This window comes from Glycine soja, chromosome 2, assembly GCF_004193775.1.
Source record: "Glycine soja cultivar W05 chromosome 2, ASM419377v2, whole genome shotgun sequence".
In the NCBI taxonomy this organism is placed as follows: domain Eukaryota; kingdom Viridiplantae; phylum Streptophyta; class Magnoliopsida; order Fabales; family Fabaceae; genus Glycine; species Glycine soja.
The window spans coordinates 11,794,631-11,810,252 of NC_041003.1; the positions used below are offsets into that span (position 1 = coordinate 11,794,631).

Here is a 15,622-nt window from a genome sequence, read left to right on the forward strand (position 1 = left end):
GAAAGAGAGAGAGAGGGAAGAAAAAGAGTGAAACTTTGAAGGACAATACTTTGGGCCTGGGTTGCTTGCCAACTTGGGGTTGCTATTCTCATTCCCAAAACTTCTATTCCCACCTCTTAGTTTTTCAAATTCAGTTGAAAGGACGAAACTACCCCTGTTGACAGTCCCCACCCCCCCCCCCCTCTTTCCCTCCTTCTCTTCCTACCCGCTGTCATCTTCTTCTCTTTCTCCTTGTTCATTTGCTTCACACTCTCATCTCCTACTTCAATTCCTTTACCTTTTTTTCTCTCACGATGCCTTATTTCTTTATCATAGTTCATGTGAGGTGCATTTTGTGTGTGTTCAACAAAAATGTAATTTCATTGTGTATCTCATCAAGATACACCACCAAAATACATTTTTGTTATATTAAATTATGGGGTGAAAAAAGTATGAAATGGAAACACATTTTTGTTGTCAATCTCACCAAAATACACCACAAAAATATGTTTCCATTATATTAAATTATGATGGTGCAAAATGTACAAAACGAAAATACATTTCTATTATATTAATGAGGGTGCAAAAAATACAAAATGAAATACATTTCCAGTTATAATAATGAGGGGTGCAAAAAGTATGAAGTGAAGCATCCAAACGCATTTCCTTTAAGTTAGGCTATTTAGTATGTTTTAAGTTTTTTTATACAGGGTTGAAGCATCTGACCTTATAAGTTTTTTTTATACGCCAACTTAAATATATCTTTTATACCTGAAATATAGTCTATTCTGACTTTACTATCTAAACTTTTTTATTTTATTTAATTTTGGCAAATTCTATGGTGCACCTACGTATTAGGTGGTGCACCGGTGGACAATAAAAAATTCGATGAACAGAAGCACTTTTCAATGAACAGTACATAAAAATAGTTTTAAAAAGATTTAATTGTTCATTTATTCATTATAGTTTTTAAACTCTTTTGTTTAGTCCTTATAGTTAATAAATGAATTTTTTAGTCCCTAAAATTTAATAACTGAATTTTTTAATCTCTCAAGTTTATATTTTAATTCTCAAAAGGTTTCGGTTAAAATTTTATAACCTCGTTAGTTAAAGGATTTTAATGACTGAAACTTTTTGGGAATTAAAATGGAAACTTTAGAAATTAAAAAATTCACTTATTAATTATAGGGACTAAAAGAAATAAGTTTGAAATCTGATTAAATGAGTAATTAAACTTTTAAAAAATATAAAAGTTAAGTATTATTTTATTATAATGTTTAAAATGCCCATTCATTATATCCTTGGGTTTAAAATGTCAACTATAAGAAGATGGAGTATTCTTCTTGATGGGTTTTTACTTTTAATGTCCTTGTTGTTTCGCTTCACTTTGTCTGATGTGTTGAAATAAACTATCGGACAACACCCTAAATGCATTTGGGGATCCTTCCAGCCATGGTGAATGGGTGTTCCATCGAGTGCTCCGTCATGGAGATGAAATTGCCAACGAGTATGCATCAAACAAATATGCATCTGTTTGACTCTCTTTGACTTGGCCATGGACAATATTGCATTCTATAACAACTACTATTTAATTGATGTGGTTTTGAGCTGGTAATATTAGTTTTAAGTAGGAGTGGGTATATAGATCGGTCCAACCCATTTAAGGTCTGACCTGCAAAGTCTACCTTTTAGACAGGCCCAATAAATCTGACCCGTGAATTAAATGAGTTTTATTTTTAGGCCTATATCAGATCCACCAAATGTCCATGGATAATGGACTAGTCTGTGGGCCCAAATTGTCATGTAAAAAAATGAAATTTTGTTGAACTAGACTCATGTGAGGAAGGAGGTTGGAGGCGTGACATGTGAGGAATAGAGGAAGAAGGCACGACAGCATGAGGAATAGAGGTTGGGCGATGCAATTGTGTGGGGGGCTCACGTTGGTCAGGCTGGCTCGACAAAGGTTGCTTGCGCGGGTGGGGTGACTTAAGGTGTAAGGAGGGTTGAGGCTGAACTACTAAAGGAGCCAAGGAGGCATGGGTTAGGGACTTAGGGTTAGTGGGTTACTATGTTTGAGAATTGAGAGTGAGTGAAATCTAAAGAGAGTTAGTGAGTCAAAATGCAAAGCATCAATTAGGCACATGGATAAGTTCGTGAACCCACAAATTAAATCCGTGAAGTCTGCTGCTTTTATGGATTAGGTCCAAATTTTTCTATGGTCATGCTGATTTTTTAAAATAGACGTGTTATCTACGCAGGTCAGGCCTTAAACAAATCAGTTCATGAATCCGGGTTGGTATACCCATCCCTAGTTTTAAGGGATATCATTGTCAAGTTCAAATTATAGATTTAGATGTGGGAGTGAGCAGCAAAGGAGATTTTGCTATTAAAAAAAGTTGTTTCCACTTCAAATCAGATCTAGATGTAAAATAACTTAAACCAAGTACTTATTTAACACCTAAACAACAACTAACTCTAAATCAAATGAATCAAACTAAAAATTTTCCATATTTTTACATGAACATGATAACCATGAATATGCATAAGAGCGAGTGGTAGTGAATTAGTGATAGTGACACCTTTCACCAAGATGGCATCGCAAAAGAACGGGTGTCGCATGTCACCGTCGTGCTGAGTGGTAGACTTCTCGCCAGAGCTCCAACTTCCAATGACATTGAAAGTCGTTGCTCTTTATTTCAATAAAAAAATTATCTCTGTTAAATGAGGGTTATAATTGGTATTTTTTAAATTATAATAAAATAATAATTTTTTAAATCAATTTAGGCGGTGTTCATGATATTTGTATTGGTGCACTTGTGCACCACCTATTACTTTTCTTCACTCTAGAATCCACCTTTTATTTTATTATCTAAAATATTTTTATGTTTAATTTTAATACTTGACCGTCAGGGTTCGTAACTGTCAATTAGGGTCTATTATAGATTTTGACCGGCGGTATTAAAATCAAACATAAAGACATTTTAGGTAGTAAAATAAATAAATAAGTAAAGTTTAAATAGTAAAATCAAAATGAACTATATTACAAGTATCCAAAATATATTTAAGCCTTTAAAATATAAAATACTATATTATTGTAAAATTATTTTTTAACTGTTTAAAAATTATCAAGGCATTAATTATTAATTTTGTAATAATATTATTGCAAAAATAAAAAAAAATTGGCAAGAGACTATAAAAGAAGGTCAAAAGTATAGGGAATGAAAAATTTTGTAACCTTAAAGCTAATAAATAAAAAATATTAATAATCACACAAACAAATATTTCAATTTCTATATGTTTAAATATTTTTTTATACCCGTAAAATATCTATTTTTTAAGTTATTACCTAAATTTTTTTATTTTTCTTTTGGTACCTAACATATTTTTTTGTTTGATCATATAGTTAGTATCGTTTCGTTAAGTATGATGTGACAGATAGAAAGACATATAATCATTGTCACATAATCATATCATCATATTTAAGTTTTTTGCAGGTTGTTGATTATTACAAGAAAGTGTATATTTAACGTGAGCTCAAAGTTGACTCTAACAAATTGTTTAACTTTTTATTATTATTGTTAGAGTCATTCAAACTTACTCTAAATTATTTACTATTTTTTTGCATGTCCTACTTTAACATCATAAGCATTAAAATACTCCAATATCATATGAATTAAACATTTTAGGAATAAAAAAGAATGTTGTAATCCATAATTTTTAAAATCAGAAATTATATTAGTATAACAACAACAAAAATATTATTTAAAAAATTAGAGTCAGCATATCTGACTCTAAAAAATTAAAAAATAAACAATTTGTTAGAGTTGGAGCTGACGCTAAAAGCATATTTTCTTGTATTAATTAATGACGCAGAAATGGCTTAAGTATGATGTGAAAATTATGATGTAACATTTTTTTTTGTCAGGGATGGAACGAGAAAAAATTAGAGGGATCAAATTTAACCTAGATAATTTTATAATAAAAGTCTACATAAACTATTTATTTATACCTTTAAAAAACTACTTTTTTATAAGAAAAAAAATCCAAAATCTAATCAAATGAATCTCGACAAATATCTTGTATAACTTAATATTTCTTTTTATTATATTATGTTTGGTATGAAATACTTACAAACTTTACCGATGAATAATTTTTATTGAGAAATCTAAATGTTCGCTTTTGTTGGTTCTTCCCTCCCAATGGAGAAATTATTAGGTAGTCCAAGACTATCGTGTCATCTATTGTCCTGACCAATAATTATGTAACACATATATAACTTAATATTTTAAATTGATTAAATCTCTTAAATTAAGGAATAACACAATTAATTATTGTTAAATAGTTATTGAGTATATCTTTAATTTAATGAATATATCTTTAATTGTCCACATGTTGCATGATTATTGGTCGAAATCATGAATGACGTGGTGGTCCCGGACCACATAATAATGTATTATCACAATCACGTTTTTCATCAAGAAGATTCAAACCCAAAACTTTACTTGAGCTCACTATTACTTGAACCAACAATTTATTAGTGTGCAACTTAGTATTTGATTTATTTTTCTAAAATCAAAATCTTCAAATAAAAATAATTAATTGAATATTAAAATAATATATATATATATATATATATATATATATATATATTAAAAAAATTTAAAAAAATAAGGGAGCCAAGGCCCTTTCTCCCCTATACTTCAGTCCACCTTTGTCGTCTCCCACTTCATCACTTCATTTATTTAGTTTTTAAACAAAAAAAAAATAACATTTTCGATTCATATATTTTTCTCCTATTACTAGTTTTAGTTCTTGCTATCGCCTAACACCATTTTTTATTACATAATAGTCATGTTGGCGGGTCAGTGACTTGTCACGTTATCAAGAAATCTGACGACGTAGGTATGTGTATTTTTTAATAAATCATGTTTTTAATCATTCATTTATTTAAATTAGTTGATGGCGCCAAACAAGTTGGTAAGTGATTAAAAATATAATTTAAAAAATATATGATTGTCCTATCATACTTCTTAATTATGCAACAAGTTACTAGATTGTCATCCTGATTGTTACTTTACAAAAAGATGCTTATGTAATAGTAAAGACTAAAATCATTAACAAAATATAAGTATAGGGATAAAAAACACTATGACTATGTTCAACAAGTCATTTTAGTTAACTTCTAGGTTTTTTATTAGTTGAAATTTTTATTTGATTGTTCGATAAACAAGTCTTTTGGTAATTTCTAACATTTTTTGAAATGTTACTTGAAATAGAGTTTTTTAAAACGCTTGTTTCTAACTTTTTATATTTTATTTTCTTTTTATCCTTAAAATATTTATTCAATTTCCTTATTATCCTTTTAAATATGTCATTTTACATTTTTTTAACTACTTCAACAATTAATTTTACCAAACACTTATGATTTAATAAACTAACTTAAAAGCTTCTAGCTATCAACTAGTTTTTCAGTTTTCAAATAACTTTTCAATTAGTTTTGTCAAACATAACATAAATTTTGTTTAGGGACTAAAAGTAAATTTTTTTAAAAATTTAAGTAAAAAACATAATTAATTTAACAAATTATGATTTCCAATTTTCAAGTAGGAAAGAACTTGTTCTATACCAAATGCTCGCTAAAAGACTAGTGTGAGATTTTTTTATTTAAAAAAAGCCAATAAAGATGAACATATTGATGATTGCATATTGTCTTTTATTTTAACAAATAAATTGATAGTTGTACATAGTTTTTTCTTTGATCAAAGACTATATATATAGTTAATGTCAAACGGTACTAGCCATTATCAATTATAAGATGATACGAGAGGCAACAACAGCAGCATATATATTATTGAAACTCCCCGGTAGGTATAAAGACCATTCACACGTGAACTACGATGCTCAGAATATTTTAGCCATAATATGTGCTTTGTAATGATGGAATCCATTACATGAAGTGCAAGTTGGCGTTTCATGCAAATTTAAAAATGAAAGTGTTGCTTCTGGGAATTTGCTTACTTTATTAGTCATGCTATAGTTTTTTTTGCGTGGCTGCTCTAAGCTAATTTTCTTATGGCAAGTGCTGAGGCTGTAAAGGGGATTCCCCTAGTGCAAAAAGATGCAACGACTTAGAACTATACCTAATATGAAACAATCATTCTAATTATAGCCATTCCATTAATAAAATTAAAGTTTGGTCTGGTCAAGACACCCCCTCAAATTAAACTTTGAAGACCATAGAGACAGAAGTTAAGGTAAAATTTTGCAAAAGGTGACACCCTCCCAAGAGGATACGGAACACTCTTATTTATGCTGGAGTATATTCTTCATAAACAAATCAATTGAAAACTAACCCAGTATTTAAACATTATTATCTTTGTTCTTTGGACCCCCGAAGAGAGCCAACTACCTGAATTAATAAGAACCTTAAATTAATTAATAAGTTATAAAGTAGAGACCTCAATTATATATCTACTTTTGCTGTCCTGATTCCATTTTGCATCTTGTCTTTGAATGTAGCCCTGAAGTCAGAACCTAACCAAGAGCTTTATAGTAACACTCTAGGATTAATAAATTATTTGGAACTATCTCGTAGCGCATAATCTAGCTTAGTGGCATATATGCCGAAATGAAAATACTAGGCAGCACAATTCATATGATATGTATAATGGGGTTGGAAATTTTTTTTATAATATGCTTTATGATAGAAAATCATGTTCAGATAAAATTATTATAAACGATAAAAATTTTCCTTCAAAATATTTAACATAATTACATACCTAAGACTCTAACTCGATATCTGATTAAGTTGAAATAATTCCACATATCAAACTACACGTTAGATAGTTACATAATAGGATAAGATTAATTTACACCATGTATCAAATTTTTGCATTGATAATACTTAATAATTTTTCACATAATACAAATTTAATCAATTCAACCATTTGGATCATTTGATATTATCTTCCTAATCATGTACATCAATCATGTGTTATCTAATAATGAATATTTACTCATATTTTAAATAAAATATTTACTAAAATAAAGCAACACCTTAAAATATTATTTATTTATTTTATACAAACATTCAGTCAAACAGATTGATTATTCAAATTCATTTAAGTATAAAAAAAATGATAGCCAGTGTAAATTGATTCTGTATCCTATAAGAAACAAATCATGAGAAAACTGATATCATAAAACAATTATTTTTTTATCTATTGGAATTAAAGATAGATACCACTCATGTTCAACCAATTCAATTAAACCTCATTGATTCATAAAACAATTAATTTTAATCATGTCATCCATAAATGAATAATTAATATCAATATTAGATAAAGCCAATATTAACCATTTATAAAATCACGATTTATTGTTTTGGGGAGAATAATTCACATGTGCACATGCACACGTTTTGCTCCCTTATCATTGGTTGACACTCGAAATAAGTTTCAATAATAATAAAAAGAGGTTATGTGACAAAATGAAATGTGTGCATAGACATTACTATTGTTGTCCATAGACACAGCTGAATGTCACCTAAACTACACGAAAGACATGTTCACTTCAAAGACATGAACATGAGTGTCACTGTCAATAACAACAGTCCGAAGCCAATAAATAACTATTGCTAATACAACTCAACCCAAATGCTCAAGTGGTATCTGTGCTATACAGTTGGATTTTCTTGACTTTCCTTTTTCTCCTCAACACTACCATGGTTAGTTAATAAGATATTCTTCACCCCCCAACCCATCAATATTCCCATACTACACCACAAATGAATCAATTCACGAAGAACAGTCCCACTAGGCCACTATTATAGCATCGCAAACATAGGTATCAACGAAAATGGGCATGTTAATGGCACTTTGAGGCTTAAACAATGTGCAACCTTTCACACAGTTGGGAAACAGTAGTCCTCATTTTCCCACTTCACCAAAACAGAATTTCTTTGCTGCTCCACCCTCTGAAGATGTGAAGACAATTGGAACAAATCAACCGTGGCTGCATGTTCCGAGGAAAGACTGTGTTTAATGCTGAACAACTCTGATGGTTGGCAGATATCATCTCCATTATGGACTTCAAGAGCATGACCAACACTGGAAAATGTTGCGGCGGATCTATTCTTGATAACTTCCTTGGAGATTGTATCACATGGAAAGGACTCATTTGGTGCAAGTTTATCTGCAGGGCTTATCCTCAAAGGCTTTTTGGAAACTCGGCTGTCTCTGTCGGGTATGCGGATGCCACTAAAGACTTGGGGACTGGCTAATGGATTGCCTGCTGCGTGGCATGACGGATACTGTGACTGATCTGACAGAAGAGAGAGAGCACAGCTTGATGATTCCTGATCAAGTGTGACCGGTGCAGCAAGTTGGGAACCGTAAATCGAGTCCTCTTCCAGTTTGACACGTCCACTCTGAGAGAATTGAGCATGCTTTCCGGGGAAAAGGATGCTGCTTTGAAATATGTCTTGAAAGGGAAACTGGGGTTTATTCTGTAATGAAGACCCCAGATACTTAGTACCTGCTAACACAACCAATGTAATAGAAGTTCTCAGACTCTTAGTGTAACTGCAGATACCCTTCCTATTGGGAAGGTTTGTTAGAAAAAGTAAGATTATGACAGCAATAACCAAACAATCCTTTTTTCCAACAAAGAAAACAAAAAAACAAGGAAAATTTTCTTGAGCACTTGTGGATGACAGCTGAAATTAGAGTTGGATCTTGTATAACTTCATTACAGCAGTCGCATACTTAGTGTCATGTTTAAGTATGCATAGTGTACACTTAGGATACATTTTACATTTCTCAGTGATTATGGAGTACACATCATCCTTGTAAGAAGATTCCAACAGTGAATCTTTTTCAATTTATGAATTGAAAATTATTTAAAATAACTGTATAATCGCAAAATGTACAAGTCCAACAATGATAAAGAAAAGCATGCTTCTATACTGGTATGCTTTGCTTGAACTTTGTGCATAACTGAATAAAAAATTCTAATAAATGCATGCCAACATTTGTTAAATGGTTCACATCATTCCCCAGGACCATGATATAAGGAGATAGAGAGATAACATAATTTAAAGAACCTGTAAGTGTTTCTTTTGTCTGGAATGTTTAAAAAATTCATGGTGTCTTTTCAAGATATAATGGTTTTAATTTTATTTTATAGCAGGAGTTGTATCATTATCTTTTGAAAACTCCTCCGGTGTAGTCAAAAAGTCATTGAAAGGGGAACATAAAAGAAGCTTTCAGTGCAGCTAGCATAGCCACCTCAGCTTGAGTTGACCCAAATATCCTATGGTATGGGCATCTTATTGTTAAAAGAAGACATATTAGCTTTCCTCTTTAAATGACTTCATTCCCATGATAGATATTTGATAGAACAGAACATTTGAAGAATAAATATTATAATAGAATCAAACAAACATTATTTAGTTATACACTATCAGACAAAATTCTAGACATATCTGCTCTTATAGTGACCAAAAAAAGCATGATATCTATAGTATATGTCTAGAGGCAACTAATAGAAAATGCCAAAACTTATTTATATTTTGTCCCTTGAGGATGAGGATTGACTATTGAGTAAAGAGATTTCTGCTATACAACCTGTATATCATAGACTCAGGAATATAATCACATAGAAGAGTGCATAGAGTAAAAAAGAAATATATAAGCAAAAGGGAAAATAAAAAATATACCTATCAATGCCATGTGGTGCTGCATCAGCTATCAAAGTAAAAATTGTACACCAGTCTTCAAAATTCTTAGAGGTTAATTAAAAAAAAAAGAAAAAAAACTTCCATTCAAAGTCCTCCAATACAGTTATAATTGCAGATAGATCCCACCTTCACACAAAATCCTAAGTAATATAGTGATGAATGTCTCTTGACATAGAAATGATACAAAATGAAGCCACATCAGCAACATTTGCTCACAGTTTTGGCAATCATAATTCAACTGTGACTGTAACTGCAATTTTAAAACTTGCTAAAAACTCAAATTTATGTCATAGTGCATAGATCCTATCAAATTTGATTTGCAGTATGCTGCTCAAATTTAAGCAATGGGTATGATTTTAATTGTTTTTGATTTTTCTCACCATGGTTAAGTCATGCTTGCTTACCAAGCAGGTATTCCAAGTATGAAAAACATGATATCATAAAGAAATCATTATGAACATCATGATGTCAATTTTGAAATATAATTCTAGGTGTCGTCTTATTGTATTGAAAGCTTCATGTCAATATCATTTTGCCATGGTTACATTGAACTATGTGTGATCAATTATCAAATATCAACTACAAAAATCCTAATAACACAGATTTTCAGGATGCATTTGCCTTCCGATTCTTTCTTATCGAGTGCCATAACCTTCCCTGACTCTTTTTCCAACATACACCTCTATGAAAACCTGTAACTCTTGTAGAGTTTCAAGCCAAAAGATAAGGTGCATGTATATTGGGAATTTGATTTTTATCACTAAGGTTTAGGTGGCTTAAATGCAAAATGAAAAATTACATTTTGCTAGATGAACCTTAGTTGAATGGATGCATTAGAAGTTGTTTTTGTTTCGACTTCCAAGAGAGCTTATTTATTATAGTTGGTGACAATCTTCACTATAAATAGAGGAAAAAATTAGTGAAGAAACACAACACATGAAGAGAGTGTGTGAGAAGAGAGATTGTGAAACAAAGTCACTTTGTTAAGAGAAAAGTGTCTTTGTGTGAGAATGTTTCTTGTAACCATTGAGTGAGGTACTCGAGTTTGTAGAATGATATATTATTTGGGGTGGGTTACAATCTTGTAATCATTTTTGAGATAGTGAAAATATTTTTGAGATGGTTTAGTGGACATAGGCAAGAGGTGTCAAACCACGTTAAATTCTTGTGTGTTATTATTTTTCTTACGGTGTAATCTTTGTTATGTTTTCACGATCCTTTGTGGAGGTGAGTAATTTTATTTGTGGGAGCGTTGATTACCCAACAACTCTTCATACTAGAATTAGTGTCTAAACATTATGAATGTCTCAACTTTCTTGAACAATTTCTCTTTTTTCTATTATCAAAACTATCACTACCTAATATCCAACAACTTCATTTATCCTTTTATCCTCATTCTATTGTATACCAGATAATTCATTTAAATTGTATTTCTGCTAAAGAAGTTAAACACAAAATTTTGAAATATGAAAAGTACTTAACGAACTGAACATGAAATGCATCCACTAGAGCTTCTAAATGACAAGACACACATCAAGAAATTACCAATATCCAAAATTGCAGTTGGACATTAAATAGAAGTTTTAAAAGTTGAAACATTAAATGATAATTCTGTCATAGCTAATGCAAATGAAGGTAATAACAGAATGGATTTTTCATACCTTGATATGACTGAAGAATCTTGTGCTGTTTACCAGTCACGTAATCAAATTGGGGTTTCCTTCGGCGTTCATTGTGTCCTGCTAGACGCCTGCGACAACTGCGCTTACCATCATCGAACTCAGCTAGCAAATGAAACCTAATTTAAAAACAAAACAAATGGTGTAATTCAATCCATAAGTAACAATCAGGTTCAATTCACAAACATTAAAATCAAAATCAAGAAGATATTTCACCTGAACTACAACAGTCAATCTGTGCTTATATAAATTGATTGATTGGAATTTGATCAATAATGTATTGTCATTTGTCACATCCATTTAAACTACATTTGTTGTAGGCAAAGAAAACTCTTAAATTATTGTATTAATAGGATCCACTAGAAGAACCATATGACAGTAAAAATAAGAGAAGCACTGCGAGTCTTTGATTTAAGAAAAAGGTTCTGTTTTTATTTTCTTTTTTTACTAATAATTATAAAAAAAAAATACCTTGTTTGTTTTCATCTTGTTTCTTGCTCTTTACCTTGTTTATGTTTTCAATAACAACATTTCATTTCATAGACAATTTTTTAAAACAAACAAAGTAACACTTTTGTAAGTAACAGCAAAAAGAAATAACACCAGAGATGAAAAAGATATTTCTTTAAACCAAACAAACCCTGATATTTTTAATTGATTTTTTTTTATAGCAAATAATTTGCTCAACTTTTATTTGTTTCTAACCAACAGGATTGGAGTACCTCACCAACTAAACAAAATATAAGGAGCTTACATAAATGTTGTGAGTTGACCACCTGATTGTATGAAAATTGAGAAGTAATATATCTATCAAATAAACCAAAAATACCTGCTGCACTGCTGACAAAACCTCTGTTCAATTCCATTTACAATAACTTTAGCTGTTTTGGAGTGAGCATCACAAACTTTATGCCTTTTGTGGTAATCTTTTGAGGAGCTAAGATCCATGTTACAACCATAAACTTGACATACAGGAGCCTGTGCAGGCAAGCTGGAAGTGCGAGCTCTCTTCCAAAGTGTGGTCGGATGTATAGATGTTAAAGTGAACCCTTCTTTTGCAACTTTATCACTACTTGCACCTTTACAATCTGCTAATCTCCCTAGCTTCAGATCAATCAGTGAAGAATCATGAGTCTTGGATTCAACTAGAGAACTCAAATGCTTTGAATCGGATTCCTCTTCCCCCATAGAAGAATCCAAGGCAATGACATGTGGGGAGGAATTCCCTCTTTTACTAGAATTATTACTATCTAGTTCATAGCTAGATGTCTCTAGAGGCTGGCTTCCATGAAAAGACTTTTGCAACAAGTCAGGGAATCCCAAATCCACAAATTCCATGCTTCTAACTACCTCTCTGTCTGAATTAAATCCATCTTTCTCAACAAAGTTGGATTTGTTGTCCCATTCAACCAATGCTTTTCTACTTCTCATGAAAGCATCAAGTGAAAAATCCATTTCATCAGAAAACAAATAGCCTTTCTCTTCGGGGACATAACTCCAAGATTCCATTAGTACAATCCCAATTGAAGTCACAGATGTGTGAAATAATGAAGCAGCCTACCACAATCCAAAAGAAAAACATTACTCCCTAGCCAAAATCAAAAGTTATACCAAATTCAGGCATATACATGTACATAATATACATACTGCACAAGACATAAATATAGCTGTAGATAAATAAAGTACATGTACTAATGAACACTAGGAAAACAAAATAAAACAAACAGGCATGACAACCATGTGAAAATATAACAAATTCCCACAAACTTGTGAAAGCAAAATTTTCACCAAAAGAAGGAAAAAGCAAAAGAAAAAGAAAATCAGATCCCACTTTGTTTCATGAACAGAAAATTCAATTTCCCTGACCTGCTACTAGCCAAAAATAGCATCCAAAAATCTCAACCTTTTTTTGACAGGGACATTGACACTGAGGTAAACCAAACAACAAGAAACAAAAAATTCAAAAGGGTAAACAAAACAAAACAAATCAAATCAAACCCAGATTGCATGATTAGATATCTTCCATGTTCCAACTCTCACAACATTCAAACCCCCAATGGACAAAGTTAAAATGTTGGTAGCTCAAACTGTGCTGAAGCAGAATAAAGGCCATGAAAAAAGAAGCAGATGAAAGGACTCATTTTTCTGAAGAAGAAAAAGGAGACAAACCGCTAGAAGAAGAATGCAAAACAAGGGTGCTGACACAGATTGAAGAAAAAAATTGAAATGATTTGGTGGCCTTCTACTGTTCCTTGATTCTATATTCTAAACAGTTTCTCGGGAACCAAACACCAGAAAAAATGGTATCTTGAAATAACCTGACAGATTAGTGGCAACTTGTGAGTTTTGAGTGATTTTGGTATTGGCACACAGCAGAGTGAACAGTAAGAGAGAGAAAGAAGTGATTTTTTTTCTCTTTTTTGTGTGTGCTCAAAATAGTGGTAACGTTGAAGCAGATAGAGCGTGAGTCAACATGATTTCTTCCTCTACTATAAAACCAAAAGCATGTTGAGGTCTTTTGTAGCTTTTGAGACAGAAATGCAATTCCATTCTAGTACATTTGATTTGGTTCTATTTACAGAAACATACCAAAGACTAGTGTTGAATATTATATTTGAAAGTTGAAACAAAATGTGTCTTCGAATTTGAGTTGTTTTGTGATGAATAAAACTTTGAGTGAAAGTTAAAATTAGTTTTAGTAGTAGTAAAAATTTAAACAGCATACTATGGTTGATCATGATTATGATTTTTCTCACCGTAAAGGGATGAATCTCGCTTCTCAAGGCACTTATTACCAAAGTAGAAAATTGCCCTTTTAACAAATTTTGTTTGGTGGCTCTCTTACATTTGAAACTAATTGGTTAAAAGTCATTTATGTTAGTTTCTGAATGATGAAAATTATATCGCTTAATTGTACAGTTAGTTGTTTAATTATTAAAAGGCTGAATTTAATTGTTTAAAATTAAATAATTATATTTTTTTCAGTTAAATTTGTTAATTATTTAATAAAAATTGGTACTATTTGTATCGGTAGTCAACACAACTGATTTAAAACATGATATTTTTTAAATTAATTATTTGACAACAGATGTAAAAGGCTTAATTTGAATAAAACTTGAAATATCCTCTTACATCCGTTGCTTAATTTAAAAAATACAATGTTTTTGTATTAGTTGTGTTCAAAATTAATGCAAAAAGTATTAATTTTTGTCAAATTAGTAACAAATTTGAGGGAAATAGTATAATTGTTTCATTTTAAATAATTGAAGGACTAAATCGAGCATTTTAATAATTAAAAGACTAAATTAAATCTTAAAATATAATTAAGAAATTAATTACATAATTAAGTCAATTTATATTTATAGTTTTTAAATGAATATTTTTTTCAGTCAAATTAAACTTTAAAATGTAATTAAGAAATCAATTTATATTTATAGTTTTTGAATGGTATCAAGTTTAACTATTTAGTATGCAGCGGTATTAATAATGTTTTACTCAACTCATAGTGTTATTATCCAACTCGCTGAAATATCAATGCATTCAATGAGTTTGGCTTGTACAAGAGTTATGGGTAAATTTAGGATATTTTTTAGCTGAAGAATTAATCCTTAAGATATGAATATTTATTTAAAAAATTAATTTCTTTTCACAAATTTTTTTTATTCACATAAACTTTATTTTGAATATCTTATCACGTGCTTAAAAAATAAGATTATTTATTAACTATTTCACATTATGTTCATCCAACTTAAACATGATTTTTTCCTTTGAAAGATACGTATGATAAACAAAAGATAATAAAGCAAGTTAGTAAACACGAATACTCTATTCTAATTCTAAAAAAATTATGTATATTAATTATTTCTTAAAATCGAGACATTTACAACAAAGTATTTCTTCTTTTGTCTAACGAGAATTGCTGATTTAGGACAATAATTAATAGTTGTTTTTTAATTCATAAATTAATAATTAATATGATAATAAAATATTTATACTTACAACTTAAAATTTATTTTCTATTTTTTAATTAATAAGGTTATGTTTAATAAAATATTTCATTTAATTTTTTTATTTTTTTAGTAGTTGAAAAATCTTGTTTGACTATTGGATTAACAAGTTTTTTTTTTGTAGTTTTTAATATTTTTTTGAAACGTTACTTAAAATAAAAAAATTTTAAAACACTAGTTTTTAATCTTTTATATTTTTTTCACTTTTATTTTCAATG

At 30.4% G+C, this 15,622-nt stretch overlaps 1 protein-coding gene across 4 annotated transcripts; it reads right to left on the minus strand.

The window, feature by feature from the left end:
• Positions 1 to 7,353: 7,353 nt before the first annotated feature.
• LOC114387713 (squamosa promoter-binding-like protein 6) lies at positions 7,354 to 13,898 on the minus strand. Of its 4 annotated transcripts, none has more exons than XM_028347943.1 (4): positions 13,716 to 13,898; positions 12,227 to 12,954; positions 11,380 to 11,516; positions 7,354 to 8,514 (listed from the first exon to the last, which is right to left on the minus strand). In XM_028347943.1, exons 2-4 carry the CDS (start codon positions 12,904 to 12,906, stop codon positions 7,883 to 7,885), a joined length of 1,449 nt encoding a protein of 482 aa, XP_028203744.1. In that variant the 5' UTR covers positions 12,907 to 12,954; positions 13,716 to 13,898; the 3' UTR covers positions 7,354 to 7,882. The 4 variants fall into 4 exon arrangements, with proteins under 4 accessions (XP_028203744.1, XP_028203724.1, XP_028203731.1 ...); XM_028347923.1 differs by having other exon boundaries at positions 7,354 to 8,517; XM_028347930.1 differs by having other exon boundaries at positions 7,354 to 8,517; positions 13,567 to 13,898.
• Between the last annotated feature and the right edge of the window lie 1,724 nt (positions 13,899 to 15,622).

Excerpts from the sequence above, each read along its gene's own strand:
- LOC114387713 (XM_028347923.1), bottom strand. The coding sequence starts at position 12,906 with ATGGAATCTTGGAGTTATGTCCCCGAAGAGAAAGGCTATTTGTTTTCT. Across the intron at positions 11,517-12,226 it reads TTTTGTCAGCAGTGCAGCAG|GTTTCATTTGCTAGCTGAGT; the intron begins GTATTTTTGGTT and ends TTTTTAAATTAG. Across the intron at positions 8,518-11,379 it reads GATTCTTCAGTCATATCAAG|CAGGTACTAAGTATCTGGGG; the intron begins GTATGAAAAATC and ends TGGTTGTGTTAG.